The 18,041-nt window shown below is 43.4% G+C and overlaps 1 protein-coding gene across 1 annotated transcript in view; it reads right to left on the bottom strand.

Moving 5' to 3' along the window:
- Nucleotides 1-11,920: 11,920 nt before the first annotated feature.
- Nucleotides 11,921-18,041, bottom strand: part of STIL (STIL centriolar assembly protein) — a 396,689-nt gene continuing 390,568 nt past the window's right edge. The window contains exon 17 of the mRNA XM_078671518.1: nucleotides 11,921-13,902. Coding sequence (XP_078527644.1) covers nucleotides 13,131-13,902 — 772 coding nt within the window. The 3' untranslated portion in view covers nucleotides 11,921-13,130. The remainder of the gene's footprint in view (nucleotides 13,903-18,041) is intronic.

The following is an 18,041-nucleotide window of genomic DNA, read 5'->3' as shown; positions in this document are numbered from 1 at the left end:
ATCGAATGATCTCTCCCTTCTTGCAGTACCTAAAATCAATAGAGCAAGAGGAGGTTGCTCATTTGGATACCTCATGGCCAAATTATGGAACTCTTTTCTTGAGCAGCTCAAGTCCAACAACTATCTGCTAAGTTTGAGGAAGCAAGTAAAAATTACCTTTTCAGATAAAGCCTTAGTTCATAGTTAAACACTCTGTTACCTAATCCTTATAGCCCCGGGAAGACAGATTTGGGTAGCTGTTACGCTCTATTTAAAAAAACTAAAAAAACTTTCAAATAAGGTACGTGAAGCAGAAAATGTGCCACACATTTTGCACTCTGCTGAATACAGGTGTTTGCTTTATGGGAGAGCCATCCATAAAGTAGACGTTGCGTGACCCTTTCTTGCTGCCAAAATGATGAGAATCTGGGGACAGTCCAGCTAGAAAAAATCTTGCTCAGGTGATCATAAAGGACCTACTGCTCACGGATGAATGTATGATATATATATATATATATATATATATATATATATATATTAAACACAGAAACCTGACCGCCAAAGGTAGCGGTTACAACAGGCGTAGACCTCCACTCCAGTACCAGGTGTTTGATCGATTAGAAAACACCAAAGAAGCCACGCCACGAATTCCAGTGCCAGCAATCCATATTTATTTTTGTTAAAGTGCAAGAGCGAGTGCCCTCCCTGACGCGTTTCGCTCCGCGGGCGGAGCTTGATCACATGACGCGTCAGGAGTAGGTAGTGCAATAAATTCAAATTAAAAGCCCTAGCGCCTAAAGAAACAGGACGCAAGGGTTGCAACACAGCAAATAGGGCAACAATTCATAATTAAAGCAATAGTGCCTGAAAATAATGTTTCTAAACAATATACAAAAGGACACTGTTAAGAGCATGGTGCTCTAATGACATGTAAAAATGACGTCACATGATTTGATCTGACAACCACTCTAGGGGAGTAAAGATAAATATTGTAAATTAGTTTTGTCAACATTATAAAAATCAATCAAGATTGACCAAAATGTAAGGTACTCGTAAATATTCACAAATGAAAATATAACGTGTACTCAAAAAGTCTAATGCAAGTGCATCCAAACATTCTATTACACATTGGTCAAAAGAATTATTTACCTACTCCCAGAGAAAGTTGTCAACGACCCCTATCATAAATACAATACATGTCCAAGTGTCAAGAAAAGTGCCTACGTGCTAAAGTGCAAGTGCTTTAAAATAATTTCATAATCGAATGAAATATATTATTTTGGCTACAGAAGACTTGACATGAAAAACTGCAAAAGTAAACAAGAAAGGCAAAATTTAACACTCAAATATGTCATATCTAAATGAATTAATCAGAAACAGATAAATCCCAAGGAATACTGATCAGAAAGGGGAGAAAACTCATTACAAGAAGGTTAAGGCCAAATACAAACAATTTACAAAAAATGGTGTAGTTCATCAAAAGCATTTAACCCATTAGGGGATCGGGTATCAAGCAACAGAATGAAATATGCTTCCCTTTGACGCAACAATTTTTCACGATCACCACCTCTGCCTGGATTGGCTACGGAACACAACAAAGTGTATGTAAAATCCTTTAGCTTCTTGTTGTGTACCGCTTTAAAGTGGCGAGCCACCGGATAGTTCATATCAGAGTTAACTATAGCCCGGATATGCTGCACAATACGCTGATGCGCAGGTAGTTTTGTGCTGCCAATATATGATAAAGAACATGTGCAGGTTAGCAGGTATACTACAAAATCACTGCAACATGTCAGATGTTCTTTTATTGGAATCAACCTGTCATTGAATGCGGATACATAATGTGTGCCATTGACCGCAAAAGTGCAGGCACGGCATGAGGTGCACCTAAAAAAACCAGGTTTATTCAGCCAGTTCATTTTGGGTGGAAGTTCAGGTTGGGTTCTAACTAATGAATCTTTCATTGAAGGGGCCCTCCTAAAAGTGATGGCTGGTAATTTAGGTAAAAATGGGGCAAGAATTACATCAGTTAGTACAATTGGCCACTCAGATCGAATGATATTACTGATCTTAGATGTTTGAGAGCAGTAGGTGGTGATAAACCGAACAGAGCCCTGTTCTGTGGATTCAAGGATCTCATTGTTTTTAGAGATTGAGTTCCTCACGGGGGCGAGCACGTACCTTAGTCATAGCCTGATCTAAAATGACTTTGCTGTAGCCACGTCTGAGGAATCTTGTCCTAGATTCCATTAAACATTGGTTTAAGATGTCAGGGCTACTGCAGATGCGTTTAATGCGGATAAATTCACCCAAAGGAATGCTATTGATTGTGTGTGGTGGATGAGCACTGCGAGCATGCAAGATGGAATTGCCCGCAGTGCTCTTCCTATGGAGTTTAGTTTGTATGGTACCATGATCAATGTAGACCTGGACATCCAAAAATTCTGCAGAATCAGATGTGATATTGGCAGTAAACTTTAGATTCCTGTCATTTACATTAATGTCAGTGACAAATGAAGCAGCTTGTTCTTTGGTGCCCCGCCGGACGATAAAAATATCATCAATAAAGCGCCAATAATGCGCTAGGTGAGGGAGCCAGTGTGCATGGGTGACCCCAAGAACATGCCTCTCCCACCAGCCAACATGAAGACATGAATAGCTGGGGGAGAAGCATGAACCCATGGTCACCCCGCGTTCCTGATGGTAGAAATCCTTTCCAAATTGGAAATAGTTGTTGAAGAGGCATAAGCGTATCATATCCAAAAGCATAAGGTTATGACCTCTAAATCCTGCCTCTCGTCCATCAAGAAAATATTTAACCGCTTCAAGGCCCTGAAAATGATTGATGCTGGTATAAAGTGCCTCAATATCCATCACCAGGAAACAAAAATCAGGACACCAAGTGATTTGACTAACCTTAACCAAAAAGTCCGTAGTGTCTTTCAAAAAAGAAGGAAGAGAAAACATATGTGATTGAAGAAAAAAATCCACATATTTAGAAATGTTCTCATTCATACTACCCTGAGCAGAAATGATAGGGCGACCAGGGACAGGAAAGGTGCATTTGTGAATTTTGGGTAACAAATAAAAAAGTGGGGTGATGGGATGTGATACATTCAAAAACTTGGATTCATCCTTTGTCAATAAACCCGTTCTATACCAGAAATTGATGTCTTTTCTAGTTTTTTCATAGCTTTTGAGCATCACAAATTTGGTGCATTTTGTATAACAAAGGGGATCACATAATTGTCGGGCCGCTTCAGAAATGTAATCAGTTTGGGCCCATAACACTGTATTTCCCCCTTTGTCGGCACTCTTCACTACAGCCATATTGTTACCCTGGATTTTTTTCACAAGTTTAGTATACTGTGTATTATTGAAATCAACTTGTTTTTTCTTTTTCAGCACCGATTTATTGAGTACTTTCAATTCTGTTATGATCCTGTCACTAAAGACATCTAATGCATCTTTAGGCATCAAGGGCAAAAATGTGGATTTGCCTCGAAAGGTGGTGGGGGGAGAACAATTAACCTTAATGGCTTGACTTACTGTCAAATCAGTTTGCGAGTTGTTTTCATTATCTAAAGACAATAACGTTTGCAGACCCTGCAAATGTTTTACCTGAAGAGATTCAACCTTAGATGTTTCAACCTCAGATTCAGCACGGAAAATTGACGTATCTGGATGTAACAGAAAATATTTTTGCAATTTAATTTTTCTAATGAATTTAAAAACATCAATTCGTGCTTGGACGTAAGAAAAGTCATTAGGTGGACAATATGAGAGTCCTAAGGAGAGGAGTTGTTCTTCCGCCCTGGACAATGTCAGATCTGTCAGGTTGATCACTGTGTTGTCTTGTTCACTGGCTAATTGTTCCAGTTCTTGCGAGTTTTGCTTCGCCCTCCACCTCTTTTTGGCAATACGTTTCCTGCAGCGGCGTTTTTGACTGCCGCTTTGTCTGCTTGTGGAGGAGTGTTCCGTGAGCGCAGAGAGTATCTCCGGTCCTCGCTGACAAAATTTAGTAAGTCAACCACAGAGAATTTTGTCAAATCAATTGAAATTGCATCAGCTCGTGATAAACTGTCCTCGGAGCCACTGTACGACGCTACTAATAGATTGTCTTCATTTGTCAATGCAGGGCACACGACTGCCCCTGGATCAGTGGTCGTAGTTGTTTTCTGTTGGGTGGACATGGCTTTGCGTTTGTAAGAGTCGTACTTGCGTGAAAAAGTAAAGATACGACCTGTCGCATAGTCCTCTTTGTCCCTAGCAAACTTGTTGATTTTCCTTTCTTGAATAGTTTGCTCCAACTTAGCGAGTCTTTGGTCAATCCCTTTGCGAGTGTTCGCTATTAAATCAGTGTCACCAGTCGCTTCCAAGAGTGCATTGACCTATGCAATTTCTACTAATAATGATTCTCTTTCGGAGTGGGCAAACTCTGTCAAAATTAGTAATTCTGATTGAAGACTATTTTCTGCCCATCTCTGAAGCATTTTGGGGCCCGGGTTTTCGTAAGTGGGAACAATCATCACTCTCAGGCCCCGGGGCACACGATTGACCTCCAAATATTTATCTAAAGATTTCTTTTCCCACCACTTGGAAAGTTCACTACGGAGCAGTTTCTCCAAAGTTTTCAATAAATCCTTGGTGCTGTTGCTTACATTTGAAGTGCGACTTTCTTGGGTAATTGTAGAAGTAACAGTAGGCAGGTTTTCATACATAGCCTCCGCCGCCATTTCCCTACTCCTGAGTGCGTCGGTGGACAACATGTTGCAGTTAATTTTAACGGCCAAATATGCAGCTGGATTGCTGTTGTGGCTACAGAATAAACAAGAAAAGTTCTTTTGGAGTCTTTAGCCCAAACCTTCTTAACTCTCTTAAGAAAAAAAAATATATATATATATATCAAACCTATTTAGGAGGCAATGGAGTGCTGTACATTACACGTAGGTTGTGAGACTAGATACAATATTGTGTACATCAAGTGGGGATTACACATGTATTTACTTAAAACATTTAGGCATAGCAATATTAAGCTATTTGCCCAGGATCACAAAAGGTTGAACCTAGAAAAAAGGCTCGGATTCGATCCTGGGGCCCCAGATTCCAAGATCAGTACCTCTCCCCAATGCTGTAGTCTGCAGAGTGGTAGTATGAACAATCTGAGCAGTTGGAGTAGGTCTTGATGGAGAGTATCTTCATAAAGAAGGTGAAACAGAAAACACAATTGCACAGGAGACATCTCAAGACTGAGAGTAAGCCCTTGAGTACCCAATCTGAGGTTGCTGGTACTAAGCTTGATTATTATCGATCTAGAACATAGATTCAAACATTTGCTCGCAGTTGCCCTTTTGGATTTTTCAACATCAATGGTCTTAACCTCTTCAACGTCAATTAATTCAACTTGTAACCAGACCTCGATGAAAAAAAGCAGCAACTCTATCTGCCCTAGAGGATGAACTTGAAGTTGACAGAGAACGACAATGACCATAATGCCTTGACCTTCCTGGAAGTTCCTTCGAGGATGTTAAGAATCTGGATTCTGACAAAACGTTTGGGTCTACTCACATACTGAAGGATGCAATTAACTCTAGTCTTGTTTTTAAGGGTTGTGTTCTTTGATGCAATGCGTTGAAGGTGCTTCGTTCTATAGCTTAGGATCTGGCAGACTTGACCTTGGGGCAGCACATGTCAACTACCTTGCACATTTCATACCCTACCTTGGCAAACTGGGCTGTTTCACGGTTAGCATTGCTCCAGTGTGCAGCTTGAGAAGTTTTGCGGGGAATGCGAAGTAGGGTTGCAGGGAGCTTTATCACAGATTTTTGTTAGGGAAAGCTGTAGTTAGTGCAGAGTGTCTGCCAGTTGAGAGTCCAGATTCTTTCCTTTTAAATCTAGTTATGGTCCAGGCCCAGATATTTCCATGGGAATTGCAATTACATTATCGTCTGCTTCTACTGTGGCGCTCCCAATCCATTTTGGTGAGATATTGCTGCCTATTCTTTCTCGGTTTTCTGTTTTAGGTAAATTGTAACACAGAATAGGCGAGAGCTGGTCAGTCTACTTGATGTGCCGCAATTGCTCTCTCAATGTGTTGCTCGCTCCATAATACTTTAAATTTTTCTCTTGCTTCTGCAACAGTATTTGCAGTTTTTTTGATAATTCTTTTTTCCACCAAGAACTGAAGTCTTCTTCAGTCTGCCACTATTCAACCAATTACCATTCTGGACTTAGTGGGAATAGGAGGAAGGAGGCCTCGTTATCAAACTAAAAGGAATAAAGAATAATGTCTCAGAAGGCCTGCGCTTAACCAGGGGAGCTTACAGAGATGAGTAGATCAAGCAAAGATAGGAGCCCCTTCTCCATGCCCAGAGCATCTTCCAGATAGTGTTTCTTTGTGTTTTTGGTGTTCCTCTTTGCTGTGAAGCCTAATCTTTTCCTTGTCCGTCAAGGTTCTTCGCGACATCTTCTGGCCGAATTCATACTCCCTAGTAAACTTAAACAACAGGAAAGAAAATAATACATAAATGGTGAGGATTTATTTATTGCTTTTTTCCTTCCACCGGCTGGACACTTATCAAAAAGTAATTTGTTTATATTTTTTCTGTTTTTTAACCCAGAAAAAGCTCAAAGCCTGCTCTCCGTCTGTAAAGACATTCAGGGAAATCAGATTAGAATTTTTTTAAGGCTCCCATGAAGAAAAAGCCTAAACGGTAGAGTTCTGTGTTCACGGCCCAGTTAACAGGAGCCGCCAAAAAAAAAAAAAAGCATTTACAATGCAATGGTCTCGGCATTATTAAAGGTAGAGCTATTGGCATTGCTCATGACATTTTTTTTTTAAATCATAAATAAAAGGCATTGTCATTTACATTGCCAATAGCTTAATCGTTAACTCTTTCGATGCTGATGACGGAACCGCTCCGTCATCAGCTGCGGTGGCGCTGTGCTGATGACGGAGTGGTTCCGTCATGGCCCGGTGGCTGCGCCTGCGCGGATTCCGCGCCTGCGCTGGGCGTTCTATTGAGCGGGCGGGGCCATGACGGAACCACTCCGTCATGAGCACAGCCCAACCGCGGCTGATGACGGAGCGGTTCCGTCACCAGCATGCGCCCGCCGCCCCGCCCCCTTAGCCCTGCAGCGGAATAGCCGCCGCAGCGATGTGGTTACATAAATGGCATTGTCATTTACAATGCCAATAGCTTAATCGCTCGCTTGCAAGCACAGCCAGGGGGCAGGGGAGCAAGCACAGCCAGGGGGCAGGGGAGCAAGCACAGCCAGGGGGCAGGTGAGCAAGCACATAACAGATGCTGAATCCACAGTTATTCAGTGGAAGAGCTCAACATACAACAAGCAGGGAAACAGAGGCACGAAAACGGCGGGCACAATCACCGGATCACGAGCAGGGAAACAGAGGCACGAAAACGGCAGGCACAATCACCGGATCACAAGCAGGGAAACAGAGGCACGAAAACGGCGGGCACAATCACCGATCACAAGCAAGGAAACCGAGGCACGAAAACGGCAGGCAAAATCATCGGATCACAATTTGGCTCAGGAACCAAAAAAATCAAAATAAAAAACAGACAAGTCTCTAACACAGATTAGATTGAATTTGACATATGCCATGCACAAAAACTCAAGACCAGTCACCTATTAAGCGATCCATCAGAATTCCAAAAAGACAAAAAAAGCAGGTACAACTCAAACGTTTTGGATGAAAACAAAAAGGCCCTATATCTCGCCCAGTGTAGCAACCAGAATTGGTAACAGATAATGCAGCTTACACTCAGTTGAGATGACCAGTAAGTTTGCAACATCTGACCATTTATCCCTCACTGCACCACTCCTAGCAGCACAACAGAACATGACTACCACATTCTTTACTTCTTCAGGTTGCTGACCCACACCACATCCACCCAAAATTATCAGTCCTGCAAACCCTCAATCACGTTCATAAATGTACCGAGATTCTACAAAGAGACAGGAAGCAGAGTATGCTGTAATACATAAAACGGAGTCCTGCAAGCCACTGGTTTCACAGTATTGAAAATCAATTATCAGTAAGGACAGTCACTGCATCTACCAGTACCTTGTACTGCAAAACCACAAAAAAAATAGCGTGACAGTAAACAAGCATTTATGCATACTTCACACCATGGTAAGAAAGCATGCATTCACACACACAGCCGTCCATACGTTTATGCAGACTCACACCATGATCAGAAAGCATGCATTCACACACACACCCATGCACACACACACAGCCGTCCATGCAGTTATGCAGACACACACACACACACACACACACACCATGGTTAGAAAACACGCATTCACACAGACACCCATGGACACACACACAGCCGTCCATGCGTTTATGTAGACTCACGTCATGGTAAGAAAGCATGCATTCACACATGCACCCATGCGCGCACACATACAGCGGCACGCAGGCACGCACTTACACACACACACATCCATCCGTTTCTGCATACACACGCACCCAGAGCCACACACACACACACACCCAGAGCCACACACACACCCAGAGCCACACACACACCCACCCAGAGGCACACACACACACCCAGAGCCACACACACACGCCCAGAGCCACACACACACATGCTCAGAGCCACACACACACACGCCCAGAGCCACACACACACACGCCCAGAGCCACACACACACAACCGCTCACCCACAGGCGGCACCGGAGAGGGAAAGGCACTAAAAGTACATTGGCTAACACCCGCAGGCCACAGTACAGAGGGCGAGAGGGGGCATAAGGAGGGGGGGGGGGGGAGGAGAGGTGATGTGGAGGCACAGGGGGGTAAGGGGGGGGGGGGCTGTGAGGACCGACGGAGCAGGGATGAGGGGAGCCTTGCAGGGAAGGTGAGCCATGGCAGACTCTGGGGTGGGGGCTGTGGGGGGTGGTGGATTAGGTGAGGGGGCAGCTCTGAATGACACAATGGATTTTTGCCTGGATTGCTTTGTCAACATTTACCGAGTCTGACAGTACAAAGGCAGCGGAGGAGAGCGCCCTAGGCGGGGGCCCGTCTGCGGCTCTGCGTGGTGTGTGCAATCACATTAGGAGCATGTAAATGTCCGGCGCTGCTCAGGGACCCGAGGCTTGAAGGCTGGCGGCTCTGCGGGGGGGGGGGGGGTGGTGTATAGGACGATGACCTGCCAAGGTGGTAGCCATGGGAGCACGGGACGGGGGCCGACAAAGGAGGTGCTTCATAGGACTGTGCTCACCTTCCTAGCCTTGCGAGATTGGTGCAATTACCGGCCAACAGTAAATCTCTGTCCTTCCCTCTGTCACACCTCTCTATCTACCCCCCTACCTCTGTCACTTCTCTCCAATATTGTCGATGTACTGCTGGTGTGCGACTTTTACCACGGCCACAATCACAGATGCAGAGCGTACCCGGGGCTCCTGAGGCACAAAGGGCGGTGAGAGCCTAACTCAATGCGACTCGCACTGGGAACGCCAGCTGGGCCTCGCCAAATCTCACACGTCTCGCGTAACCAGCGTACGGCCCGTCTGAGGCAGCAAGGAATACGGGGCGTACGGCGGCTGGAAGACCCGTACAGCGAGGGGGGGAGGTCAGGGGGACGTCTCCCTCGTACGATGCGGACAACTAAGCAGAACAAATCTATCACAGGGGGGTGCGTGCCTCGTGGACACCGAAGTCCAGAGCGCGACGCACAGAGCACACCTTTACACAGTACCTTAGGTTTCGTAGGGGGGGGTCTGGGGCGGACAATGCAGGTCGAGGCGATGTCCCTCGTCGCGGTGCCTTTCTCTCAAATTGCGAGCTATGGATCTTGAAGAGTGCTGTGAATGCTAGGAGTTGTTCTGCTGTCTGTGTTGCTGCAGAGGATCTCCCGGCACTGGGAAGTCGCGTCCACCATCATGGCGAGCTTCGGGCAGAAATGGCTGCCTCAAAGCTCCGAAAATTTCGGATTCGGGGGGCGTGTTTTTTGCGTTCTGAGCGATGGATGACGTCACAGGGCTAAAGAACGCAAAAACACGCCCCTGAATCCGAAAGAGACGGGGCTTGAATGGAGTGATGACCCTCTCCTCCAATGGCTGCCCTCCGTTTAGGAAGCCAGCCAATAGAGGAGAGGGGCGGGTTCCAAGCCCCCCTAACCTGAAAACATAATTTCTTCGGACTCCGCCCACTGCTTCGCAGTGCGACGGTCCTCGACCTAAAAACTGGAGCGACTGACAGGAATGATGACATACTGGGGGAGTGCTTATTTAAATGAGCAATGTTAGTACCCACCCTATCTGGGCTGCAGCCAATTTAGCAACCTATTCAGCAAGTTTTCTCTATTTTTTACCATAAAACAGGCTTGTGAAAAAGTTTGTCACTTTTACTAATCTAGTCAGTTTTCTAAATGTTTTTTTTTTTTTAAAGAAAAATGCAATACATTTAAATTGTAAAAAATTATCCGAGATCCCAAATATAGGGAGGTCAATCCAGTGGTTATGATGATCAATGAGAACCCCTGAAGTAATTATTATTTTTTTTTTTTAAATACAGAAGGTGCAGGCTTTGAAAAACAGTTTCCTTCACAGTGGGATCTGACATTTTGTAGGTCTTTTCAAAAGTCAGTTACTCGCCGAACAAAATCTGGAAAAAAGCTGCAAGCAAATCTAAATGTAATAAGCCACAATACAAAAAATAGACCATTAATGGGTGGGTTGTAGGCTGGGGGAAGAACTATGGAGCACACCAACCTGAGAATTCCCTCACATGAGCTTGGCTATAAGAAATCAGAGTTGAAGCCTCTGATGGGTGTTTTGTGTGTCTTCGCCTCTTTGGTCAGAATAGAAGTCACAATATTAGGGGACTGGACTACATGCAGCCTATGGCTTGTTTCGATGTTATTTATTGTCTGCATACACTGCTATGTTTACATTGATTACTGTGGACTTCCACCATGCCAATTCGATGAAGGCATGTGATTCTATGAAAGAACCAATGTTGGAAAACCTATTGCTATCTCAAATCCCTGGGTCTTCAATTACTAGGCAAAGATTGGGTTAAAATCAATTCTGTGATGTACCATACGCTGGTCAGCTCCAACGTTCGTCAGATATATTTGTTTGCTCGATGACTTCTCCACCTTGGAGCAATTCCACAAGTTTGTGGAAGAATGCCCTGATCAACGGTGTCCTGTTTCAGAGGGAAACTGAATGCAAGGCTTATAGGAAACGCCCCAAGCTATATTTGTGTTTCTGCTGCTGTACATGCTCATTTAGAAAAAGGTTTGCAGAAGAGCTGAATCTAGACTCGTATGTGGCTTTTACTCGGGCAATATTAAAAAACGAACAGGAAATTATCAACTGAGAATTAGATTTTTCTGCAACCTTCGTGGCTCGTTTCCAGATAGCACAATGATAGCGGTTGAGCGAAGCCCTGGTAGGACATGACTGAAATATTAAAATGAAAAACTGAATCAATAAAGGTTATAAGAAATGGAAAAATTCTTTAAAATTTTGCAAAATGTTCAGGACTGCATATACAATGACTGATGTGTAGGAAGGAGATTGTACAGTTGTAATTAGAAATGTGTTCCTGGGTAATTTCTTTATTCCAAACATGTAGATTCTTGTGCATTACGATGTAAAATATATTTATAGATCTTTTTCCGAATTTCCTTTGCTAAAGAGGCATTTTAATTACAGTACTTGATGCAGATATCCACTTGCAATAAACAATTGATCACAACTGGTTCTCTGCGCAGACAATGATTTCAAATGGGAGCAACAACAGTTCCAACCACACACAACAAATGGGGTAGCCACTTCCGGAAAGAACTTTAGGCACTGCAAGGGATACTGAAAGCCACCCACAAATGCCAGTACTATTCTGTTCACTAGTGGTTAAACAATACAATGAAATCCATAAAGAAGAACCCAAAACAACTTATTTTACACACATTTTTATTAAGCTGTTGCCACAAAATATTAAAGGCTGCCACTGCAAACACATTTCTGTGATTTGTCAATAATTTAGCCACCAATATAAATTCTCTCAGTTTATACATTTCTTAATAAAACCTTCACAAAAAACACTATCACATTAAGGTAGTGGATAGTTTAAATATTCAAAGTAGTTAGATTGGGCATGTGCACAGAATTAGTTTAGAACCAGTGAAAAGCACAGATGCAAAAACATCACAGTAGAAGCTAGGAGTACTGTCACGTTTGAGGGTGATCAGCTGTTTATTTTATGTTGCAGCTGGTTAACGTGACAAACACCATTCAGTGATCCTAAACAGACCCATCATCACAAAGAAACTAATTTCTGCTTTGGCTAATTCATGTTTCCAAAGCAGGCGTTGCGTGTGCGGATTGTTTTTCCTCCAACAGTTTTTAATGAGCAAGTCACACAACACTTGTGCCAACCATAGTTCTTTAGAGTAAACAAACACTACAGACCAAAACACAACACAAAAAAGATAAGTGCAAATGTGTATCCCAAGTTAGGACACCCGATTAGGCTAGCGATCATGATACTCGAGAGGAGGTTCTTTTCAAATTCACTGATAAGGAGGAGGTTAGGAAAAAATAACTCGATATACATTTTAGTTTCTTAGAAAATAAATATCAAGATTCCCATGGTTTTTTGTGTAAATACTGCCAGCATAACGGCTGCATGTGGTTGAAGTGGGACAGTAATTAAAGTAGAATTGCAAATACCTATAAAGAGGCCTACATTTAAAACACGAATGGGACAAAATAACATTTTGGATTGAAATCTTTATCATGCGCCTACTTTTACAAAAGACTGCCCCAGCCAGAACACTTTCTCTGCAAAGAGGCAATTAAAAAAAAAGTGCAAACACTTTAATAAAAGTAAATTATTTGTAAAGGCATTCGATTATTTCTTCTCAAATGAACAGTCTTCATATTAAAAAATAGTAATTTATGAAGCCATGCATATTAGGTTCCACTTTAAATGCTGACCAACTCAAAATAACCGTAATGGTTTTTTGCACATTCGCAGAAGATCCTTTGTTAGATATACTTCCACAGGAAGAAATACGTGTAGCTTTCAAAAAGAGGTTCCTCATTAAAAATATTAAAAACCTGATCATTTAATACATTGCTATTGCAGGAAAAGCTTGCTGGATGTTTAAAACAATTTCGGAAGTTGCCGGAGACGGTTCACATCTAGGAAGTCGCCAAGTGATTTAGGGTTTTCTGAGGGCTTTACTTCCATTTGCATTTCCCTTGCATTTTCTTTTTCAGGATGACGGGTGTACTGTGCTTTTGATGTTAAAAGTTTTGGACTATGGGACATCTCTCTGATAACCTGAAGTGAGTTTGGATCAGAAGGTTGCAGTATCATCCTGTAGGAGAGGTCGTCTTTGACATTTCTCAAGCTGTTCACATTTACTTTATGTAAGAAGTGAGCAGTGGGTGATTCCACATTGGTGTTCAGTCTTACGCTTGCTTCTTCTGAAGGCACTTTTCTGCAACTAAGTCCTTCAGGATTGGGTCTTGATTTTATATCCAACAAGCTATTATCCCCTCTAGAAGAATTCGAAAGTTCATCCTCATCATCGCTGCTGTCATTACTTTCTATTAGCCCATATCTCTTCATATACTTTTTCGTTGCAAAGGACATGTCACTGGGTGAAATTAAACTTAGGCCCACCATGCTCTTTTCAGTATTTGAATTTAAGAGGCTTTGGAAGGACGAGTACTCCAGGGAGATATTCTGGCTGGTCCGGCTCTGCGAGAGCTGAGAGAGTTGAGATCCGTTTAGGTATTTCAAAGCGATTGCATTTGCCTCCATGCTCAGATCGACTCCATTCGGGCTGAACCCGCTCATTCCAACATTATCAAAGGAAAAGTGGTTCAATCTGGGGATCACAGCTTCAGGATTGATGCATGCCAGAACACTAAAACAACAAACAAAAAATTGTTCATCTACTTTGGCAAAAGACCATTTTCATTGCATATTGACATTATCTCAACTTGAATATCTGGGCCAGTAAGCAGTTTATGATACAGTTAGCTCAATACACCGCTTCAATTCGCCACATTACTAATGTCGAACAAATATTTCAAAACTAGGGGAAGAAGAGAGACATGGAGATTTATATACCAAAGTGAAGATGTTGCTTGCCATTTCAGATATCTGATGTCGTAAGCATCCATTATATCACCAGTTTTTTCTAGACATTAATAAGACTCTCGAATTTACAGATTTTCAGAATCAGTCAGTATCCCACACTGCTTTCTCCAGGCATCTCACACACTACCAACAACATATTGGTGCTTACATACAACTTAAATCCAATCCAGACAGCTACAATTCAATTAATTAAAATGAAAGTGAAATAAGATGTTTAACCTGAACAAAAAAGTCACTTAAATCTAGGAATGGTTTTACAGTGCAAAGCTCTTCTAGCATTACATTCTGTGCAGTATTCCACCATCTAATGACTGGGTACAGAAGTGACTATTTACAAATTCTTTTTAGGTCGAAGGCTAACTGGTTTGCAAACAACATCTTGCTGGATCTATCGGTTTTAGGCAGCCGAGCTTGAGTTCGTCCCTTCAGTTGTCCAAACCATATATACTGTATTTTTACACCAGTGCTCGATTTCCGTACACAGGCCTTTAAGTCTTGTACTTATCTGGTCAGATTTGCTATGCATTCAGAGACAGAGGTTAAATGTCAGGCTCGGTTTTCCAAGGAGCTTGGTGTTTACACCTCCTTCTCGTACTATCAAACCAAATCAATACACTTGGTGATGGTGACATTTCGAAACATTATCGTTTTGCGCCGTATACTTTCATCAATACAACTGTATGCCGGTACAAATGTAATGGTCAGTGCAATTGCAGATGTGGTCTGCAATGGCAGTACACTACCACACCATGCATAGTTTACTTTACCCCACTCCACACTACGCTACTGCACTCTAAGCCTCAACTCTACACCACTTTAAGCCATTGCACTCTGCTCCACTCCACTCTACTACGCACTACTCTGCACTCTCTGTACCACACTATTCTATGCCAGTGCATGCTATGCCAATCCACTCTAATCTATTCTGCACTCTACACCACTACACTCAAACAATCTACTGAGTCACTACATTCTACACTACCTTACTCCAAACCAATGTACTCTATGAAAATCTACTGTGCACCACTTCACTCTACACCACTATACTCTACACCACTTTATGCCACTGAACTCGCCATTGTCTGCGCCCAGATTCTACTCTGCGCCACTGCTTTCTATGCAACTCTACTCTGCACCACTCTTCGCCACAACATTCCATGCGAATGCACTCTGTGCCACTCAACTAAACACCACTGCACTTTGCGAGTTTACTCTGCAACACTGCACTCTACACCCCTGCACCACTCCATTCTACGCCAGTGCACTCAGCGCCATGCTTCTATGTGCCAATATACTCTGCATTACTCTATTCCACTGGACTACTCTGCACCACTCTATGCTACTTTACTGCACTCTGTGCCACTCTAATCTACTGTGCACCACTGCACTCTTCACCACTCTAATCCGCTCTACCCCTCACCACTCCACGCCACATCACGCTACTCTGAAACAATCTACTCTATGACACTCTACTCTGTCAATGCGCTGTATGCCACTCAACTCTAAAACACTGCACTCGACACCAACTACCCTGCGCTCTACGCCACTGTATTCTACTCTGCAACACTATGCAACTGCATTTTTACCCACTCTATTTTACTCTGCACCACTGTATTCTAGGCCACTGTCTCTGCACCACTGCCCTATTAAATGCAAGACTGCAGTTTCTGCCACTGAACCACATGCCACTGCATGCTACGCCGCTCTACACCATTGCGCTCTATGTCACTGCACTCTGTCACTCTATTCTACTCTGAACCACTGCTCTCAGCATCACTTTACTTAGCGCTACTCCACTCTATGCCACTATACTACACTCTACGCCACTACACTCCACTCATTTCTGCATCACTCCACACCACTGCCCTCTACAACTCTGCGCTCTACCCTGCACCACTCAACTTCTCGACTCTGAAACAATTTATTCCATGCCACTTTACTCAAAACCAATGCACTCTGTGCCAATCTACTCTGCACCACAATACTTTACGCCACTTCACTCTATGACACTCCACTCTATGCTCTATTCCATTGAACTCTACTCGTTCGCTTTACAACACTACTCCACTCTGCATCTCTCTCTCTATGCCATTCTACTCTGCCCTATGAAATGCCCTCTATGCCAATACACTTTGCTCTACACCACTCCACAACACTATGCCACGTCACGCTACGCCACCCAACTCTACTCAATTCCACACCCTTCTACTCTACGACCCTCTACTCCCTCCACACCACTCTCCTTTAACCCACTAACCTTTAGCCATGCTCAACAGCAGCAACGCTGCTGTACAACATGGCTAAAACATATTGGCAAAGCCAATAGCTCTAAGCATAGGCGATTTATTGGCTTTGCCAATGCCTGTTGAGTTGTAGTCAAAGTCCGTAGGATTCATTGAAGGGTTCAAACAGAGTCCCACTGCAAACTATTTTAGATTTTTTTTATGCACCCCTTCCCACCTTCTTTGGAGAGGTGAGAGGGTCGCATAGGAATCTAGTAGAATTTGCAATGCAAAGCCACTGTTACAAGCAATTGGTTTCTGATGCAGAATTACATTTCTTCTAGATTCACATATTGAGCATCGTTTAGAGGAATTAGGTCCCTTCTGGAGGGGGGGATGGAGGGGTTTGAAAAAGCAGTGGAACTCAAATGTGTCCACAGAGATGGTCCCATTGCTTCTGTGTGTTTTTCTACTGCCATACAATTGTCTCCTTTCATAAAAACTTTATTTTGGCACGCACGGCCATAAAAGCAGAAATAAATTACAAACAATTCATAAAAGGAAGCCAAAGGTCTACTCGAACCAACAAGTGGCACATTATTTTATATATAAAAATAGATCAAGTCAAGATTATTATTCTCGTCAGCCTTAACGCTAGTAAGAGACATGAACAAGTTACTTACCTTCGGTAACGCTTTTTCTGGTGGATACAGTATCTACCCGTGGATTCCTCACCTTGTGAATATGCCCCTGCGTCAGCAACGTTCGGAAAATTCTTTTATAGCACGCCGGCGTGGACGACGTCATAGGAGCATAGCATCGCGCGCGACTCCGACTGACGTCACTGACTCCTTATTAGGCCTACGTCGGCGTGATGACATCAGTTCCGCCCTTTTTTCCGTGCCTTCGAGGCACCAGGACGGACCAATGACAGTAGATATATACATATACAGTGTACACAGTACATAATAATCAAAATAACACACATAGTGTGAAGACCATGCATGAAAAACACAATACACACATCAGATATAGAAGAGTGGACAACAGGGAGGCGGGCGGGTCAGTGAGGAATCCACAGGCAGATACTGTATCCACCAGAAAAAGCGGCCAATGAAGGAGTGCTCAACAAACTTCAAGTGGTGCAGAACACCGCGGCACGCCTGGTGACAAATGCCCCCCCCAGAACACCATCTCTGCCCCTTCTTAAACTGCTCCACTGGCTTCCTATCCGGAGACGAGTGGAATTTAAGACCTGCTGTGTGGTGCACAAGAGTCTCCATAACCTAGGGCCGCCCTATCTGGCCGAAAAATTTGTCCATCATCACCCCCCCGTAATTTACGGTCCAGTAACCAGCTGTTACTACAGATTCCCCGACATAACAAGACCAGACAGGGAGGACGTGCTCTTTCTGTTATGGGTCCGCGTCTGTGGAACAACCTCCCCCTTTCCTTCCCTTAGACAGTGCTCTAGCCACCCAGCCTTCAGGAAAAGTCTTAAGACAACCTTATTTCAGTATTAGCGCCTGCTAAGACCTGTTTCCTCCTACAGCACTGCGCAGAGATACACCTTCGGGTGTGATTCCGGCGCGTTACAAACCCACAAATAAATAAATAAATAAGTAACTTGTTCTTCTGATGGATACAGCTGCCAGTGGCTTCCTCACCTTGTGAATAGATT

This window comes from Lissotriton helveticus, chromosome 1_2, assembly GCF_964261635.1.
Source record: "Lissotriton helveticus chromosome 1_2, aLisHel1.1, whole genome shotgun sequence".
NCBI lineage: Eukaryota > Metazoa > Chordata > Amphibia > Caudata > Salamandridae > Lissotriton > Lissotriton helveticus.
This window is presented reverse-complemented; position numbering and strand designations above follow the sequence as displayed.